Source organism: Fundulus heteroclitus, chromosome 19 (genome assembly GCF_011125445.2).
Source record: "Fundulus heteroclitus isolate FHET01 chromosome 19, MU-UCD_Fhet_4.1, whole genome shotgun sequence".
NCBI classification, from domain to species: Eukaryota; Metazoa; Chordata; class Actinopteri; order Cyprinodontiformes; family Fundulidae; genus Fundulus; species Fundulus heteroclitus.
In genome coordinates, this window is record NC_046379.1 from 6,752,802 (window position 1) to 6,758,801 (window position 6,000).

General features: G+C 42.2%; 1 protein-coding gene across 1 annotated transcript in view; it reads right to left on the minus strand.

Moving 5' to 3' along the window:
• The window catches only part of hif1aa (hypoxia inducible factor 1 subunit alpha a), a 17,066-nt gene extending 12,198 nt beyond the window's left edge, over positions 1–4,868 (minus strand). The window contains exon 1 of the mRNA XM_012864517.3: positions 4,513–4,868. Coding sequence (XP_012719971.2) covers positions 4,513–4,544 — 32 coding nt within the window. The 5' untranslated portion in view covers positions 4,545–4,868. The remainder of the gene's footprint in view (positions 1–4,512) is intronic.
• Between the last annotated feature and the right edge of the window lie 1,132 nt (positions 4,869–6,000).

Consider the following 6,000-nt stretch of genomic DNA (forward strand, 5'->3'; position numbering starts at 1 on the left):
TTGCAACCCCACCAAGAAATAAAAAGAAATAAAAAACATTCACAGTCTCAACGTCTCCTCTGCTGAGATCTGCCCACCTATTTTAACCTAGTTTCACCAGACTGAGTAATAATTAAGGTCACAGTCAGGCTGCTTTGTAATTATTGAAGTGCAGACAGGAGACAGAACCCTACGTGTTTCCCTGTTGCTTCAGCTGTGAGTTAAGGAATAAGAAAATCTGTTATGAAAAGGTTACAAACTGTTTTAAGTCTCTGTTATGAGGAATTTAGGTTAGAAAAAGACGTGTTTACATGTTTTGGAGACGCTCTTTGTTGGATTTTAGTCTGGCCCTCGCTGCTGCCTCTACATCCAGAACCACAAGCTGGAGGAAACCCACCGGACCACTGATGGTGATCGACTTTGTGGGTCATTCAATGAGCCAAAAGTGCAAGCTTTCAATAAAGCAACCTTACTGTAAAAAAACAAGAAAAACAAGCCAACCGATTTTCCTTTCAGTTTCCAGTGTGTTGCCATCCAGAAACTTTCATTTTCAACCAACTGAGCTCGTAAACAAAGACACTGACGCCTGTGAAGAAGTTTCACTGTAAGTTGCGATATTGTGAAAACTCAGACACCTCTGCTGCTTAAACTGGTAGCTAAAGCTGTACGGTCACCAGACTGTGTGGCTGACGTGATGCAGAGACTGCTGGCGAAGTGTAAACTAGAAAAAAAAAAAAAAAAAGGAGCTCAACAGACCCTGAGCTCATCAGGGCAGGGGGGGAAAAAGATGAAACTACATTTAGCACAATTCCTAAGCCATGTCCAACGGGGATACCTCAGCACGCGTCCTTCCTGGCATTGTTTGAGACATTCTGAAAATTCATTTCGGCTGGGCTAAATTTATCACAGGCCAAGGAGGAACGCGCACATATTTACCGGCAGCGCGTCACACCTGAACTGTCGGGTTATGGCCGGTAAATCCTGCGTTAATGTAATTTGATCCCATACAGGTATTAGCGCGTTACGGTCAGAGCTCACTACGTGAACCGTAGAAGTCTGTCTTTTTATATTTGTATTCCTTAAAGGTTGTTAAAGTCTCACTAAGACTAACCAAATATGACCCCAAACTTAGGGCTGGGTGATAAATCGATTAACTCGAATTTACAATTCTTTAAGATTTCTTTTTTGAAAAATCTGGATTTTATTTTGCCAATACACTCATTGGGTTTCCATGAAGAGAACAGCATGTGATGCTGAATATATGTTTAGGCAAATGTATTGTCAAAATATTCTTAGGTGGAAACTTTTTTTTTTAACCATAATACGAGGTACTTCATTTACTTATTTACTTTTTTTAACTTAGTTTGAAGTTCACGACTGCAGTGAAGCCTGTTCTAAGCTCAATGTGTAATACCACTAGCAGCAAATGTTTTGTTATATTTTCATTGCTTATAATGGCACGGCTGCCATCTTGTTTTACAAGCATGTTTCACAGCTTGTTTTTAGTTGCACTTTGAATTCAGGTCAACTCCCTGATGAAATGCTTGACATAAAAGCAAGGTTTTAAAATAATTTCTTTCTTTTTATGAAACAAAAAGGAGGAAAAAAAATCGATTAATTGGATTTGGTATGATAAAATCGGAGATTTAATTTTTAATCCATATCGCCCAGCCCTACCCAAACTATTGAATTAATTACAAAAATCATTACAGAAATCAAACACAAATCAAAATATATCGGTGCTCTGCCCCCACAAGCACCCGACTTCTTGCTCATGTTCCGACCCGCCTGCTGCCCGAATGCCTCTGAGCAACGGGCTAATTGGCAACCATGCCTCTCAGGCCACGCCCCAGTGATTAAGGGATGACGCGAGTGTTACCGAGGCAGCTCAAAGAAACCAGCTGGATCCAAAGCAAAGCAGCCTGCGACGCTGGAGGAGACCGAACACATGTTTATTGTAATCAAAGATGGTGACACCTAAACAGAGGGTCGGGTTTCAGGAGGCCGAGGTCCCTGGGGTCATTTAGTGAGGTTGACAAAATAAAAAATAAATTAAAAAAAAAAAAAACACTGAGGAAACAGCTTTTTTTTTTTTTTACTGTACATAATTTTGCAATTCAAGAGAGAAAGAAAAATATTCGTCACCGCAATCGTACGTTCCAACAAAATTTGTCTTCTGCATTTAACCCGATGCTTAGGGAGCAGTGGGCGGCTTTTACGGCGACCCGGGGGGCAAATCTGGGCCCACAGGTGTTGCTCAGGGGCCAATAGTCGCAGTCTGTGGGGCTCTAACCCGGCACTCGCAGGCTTCTCCGAAACACAGCCGTGCTGCTCCAACCACTAGGCCACCACTTCCCCTCGTTTATTGGTTAACGCACGTCAGCAAAAAGGATGAGGTGCGATTTGTGACGACCGACGAATCTCAGAAAGTCACTTTAAGGGGAGCCTACTTTGATTCTCTCCGGGTCGACCCAGCTCCTCAGGTGAGCTGCGGCCGCAGGTCTTAGCAACCGACCCCCACACGCAGGAACCGGCACCGCGCAAACACGCCGGCACGGAGAATCAAGTAGCAGGAAGCAGATTTTCGAGAACGCTTGTCGAATACACTCAGCAGTAAAAGCACAACAACGCGCACACAGTCCAGGCTGTTTGTACAGTTTTAGCGTGCACGGACATGTTTTCCCTTCCAGTCAGCGTGGCTTCGTAATTCAGTGAAGCACAGTCTATGAAATCAGCGCAGGTCAGCTCCTGTTGCATCTGATGCAGGCTACTAGGCTGGGCTACGACTTTAAGGAAGCAACTACGCTCTTTACAGCCGATTGCACAACAAAATTATAGGGCAAAATCTGTCATATGAAGAGAGACAAATCAATTAAACTGAAATTATTCACTTGACGGGCTCAGAAGGGTTAGCAAAACCTTTTCAGGGATGCCTTTTAATGATGCTGCTTCAAAATGCCAAAATTATTTATTTAAGTCAGCATCCCAAAGCTTGGAGTCAAACACATGCAAAGACAAAGCTAAAGGATTTGGTTTGTTAGTGTCCAAGTATTACTAAAATGAAAGCATTGAAAACGATTATTTAGCTTCAACTATTAGGAAAGCGTTGCTATTTTTTGCCTTCCCCTTTTTCGTTCTTCTGAAACGGTTTAGCGTAAAACAAGACGTCTGTGGAATACATTTCCTACTCAGAGATGCACCAACCAGGCTTTTCCTGGCAAATAGTCATCTCTAAGGTACTTTAAGATCTGACCTGTAGATTTCAAAAGCTGCTTTCAAGGACTATAACGTATAAAACAGGATTACAATGAGCTGCAGGTTCTTTAATAGAAAATAATCCCCCTTTATAAAGCAAAGCATAAGGCGCTAGCGTTTAACTGATTTGTGTTGAAATCAAAAAGTGCATTAACTGCATAATAGTAAAAAAATATATATATATTTATTTTGATGCATTTAATGAATATGTGAATATTTTTCAGTGTTGATCAAAATATAATTTGCTAATTCTGATCTCTTAGTTGATCGGTGCATCACACAAATCTCTCTATTTTGAAGTTACGTTAAGCATTTTTTCTTTAAAAGCCACATATACATAAATGCACACTCCATTAAACAATTACAGTTCACGACTTGATCATGTCGTAATCAGATCCCAGCATCAAACACACAGATACCCTTAATGAGTTTACACAACAAATGCACAAAGTTCATCCTAAAACTTATTTATGAGCAGCTATTAGCTAACCTGCTAAACGTGGCTTCTTCTTAGCGAGTTCATCGGAGAGAAAGCCCCTCAAAGCCAGAACCAGGCCTTCCCCGGCTCCCAGCGAGCATTAACCCCAAACTAGTTCACTCTATTCCGGGCAGCTTCGTCCGCTAAGCACCTGTGGTCAACACCTTGGCTCTTTGGCACGGCGTCAGCGGCCACAGAGGAGACGTCTCAACGCTTTACTGACGGACAGATGCGGTTTATTGCTGCCCTTTCCTGCGCAGGTGTTAAAAAACGCTAAAAAACAACAACAATCCAGTTCCAACTACTTATTCGACCAGACAACTGGTAATAACCCGACATCCCGCTGTGCTTTGGCGGCTGAACTCTCGTCAAAGTTGGCCCATCAAAGCCAGCGTCTGCCCAGATGGATTACTGACCGAATACAGTAAAACATGTCAATAAAGCTCTTGTTGCGTCGACGCTGGCGCATTGAAACGCGGCCAGCAGAAAGAAAACGCGATTAAAAACTTAAACCAGATCTAAAAGAAAGCTATTAAGGATCTTAAACGGCTGTCTAATGAAGGTAAACTGCTTAACAACCACAGCTTTTTACCTACAAGCGCCTCTGTTAGCCGCATGCTAGCATGCTAGCAGAGCGCCGAGACGAACGGAAGAAACTAGCCGTTAACCTTGAAATTAAGGCCGTGATGTCGCGGCTGACAGCACAAAGGAATCAAAATAAAACACAAACGCTTTCAAAGTGTAAAAAAAAATAAAAAATACTCCTCCCAGAGGGCAGCATGAGCTAGCTGCGACGTTACCTTTTCTTTTCAGGTATGATCGCTGTGTCCATGTCAGGACGGCCGGGCTGGAGTCGAGCCTCTCTCTCGGTGTCAAGCTGGACCCGCTCGCGTCGAGAAAATCAACCGAAACGTCACTTTTTCTTTTTTTGCTGAAGTCGACCCGCGAATTGTCGGGTCGATCACATAAGAGTTCCCCCTGGGTTCGCTCCGTCCAAAAAATGTCGCAGTCTTCTCCGCTAAAAACGGAATATTTGGTTAGTTCTTGTGAGAAAATAGTGCCACGCTGGATAAGTGCTTTTTTTTGCCGAGACAATGTTGCCCCGTTCGGGAGCGCGCTGGCTCCGCCTGCCGCCACCGATAGCTGGCGCGGGGGGCGCGCAATCACGTGCCTCGTCCTTAGCGTGGACGCGCACCGGAAATGTCGTGGATCCGTTAAAGAAACAACTAATAAACAAACAAATTAAATTAAATGACATTAAAAGGAATAAAAATCTGTGAAATAATGTGTCCTCTATCGTATTTTTGCGTTTTTTTGTTTCATATAACCGTTTCAAATCATCAATGTTGATAACATCAAAAGATGACTTGCGTAAAAAATAAATAAAAATAAATAAAAATTAATAAATAAATTGTCGTATGACTTTCTTTATTCAGCGGTCCAAAACAACCCAGCCAACATGTATAAAATATAACTGCCCCCTAAACGACTTTGATAAACAACAATTTGGGTTTAATTTCACCCACCACACCCAGGTCTGATTACTACTGGACCTGGAATCAAGAAACCACCGAAGCAGAACTTGTCTGACAATATGAAGTAGCCTAAAGTATCTTCAAAAAGCCAAGGCTGAGACGAGAGGAAGCAATATCTGGGTAGCCATTTTCTAGAAAGGCTGGTCTTATTCCCGGCACGCCAGCTCAGTCCAAACAACAGAGCTGGACCTGGATCGGAATCAGAACCAGCTAAATCAGTCACGACTGTGTGGACTGTGCACTATCAAGAATTCTGACTTTAGTTGCAATGTTCAGAGCATACATAGATTAGGTATAACTATGTAAACAGCCGTATGTACACGTGGGTGTCTTTTTGTTATTTTTATATATTTGATTCATAACTCTTTTGACATTTTGTGAAATACTTGACAGGGTCGGACAGTAAACAGGACTTAACTCAAAACAAACACGTGGTCCTGTAACAAAAATTAATCTATCGCAGTTGATCATTTTTCTGTATGGAGGCCTTCATATGTTTTGGATCTCCTCTGATATTTGGAAGAGAGAAACTGGCGGGGCTTTGACAATCACCAGTGAATTTAAATGTGTATGTTGTCAAGCTGGTTATTCAACACACATGTTAGAAGTCATTGTTTCCTCTTTATAGAGATGCTAATTATCTATTTTATGATCCCAATAAACTTCGTGCGGCAGGGTTTAAGCCTGGGGTTAAAACCAAAAACTTTACTGTGCTGCTGAGCATGCTTTGCGTACTAATCCCAGGCTCTGCTG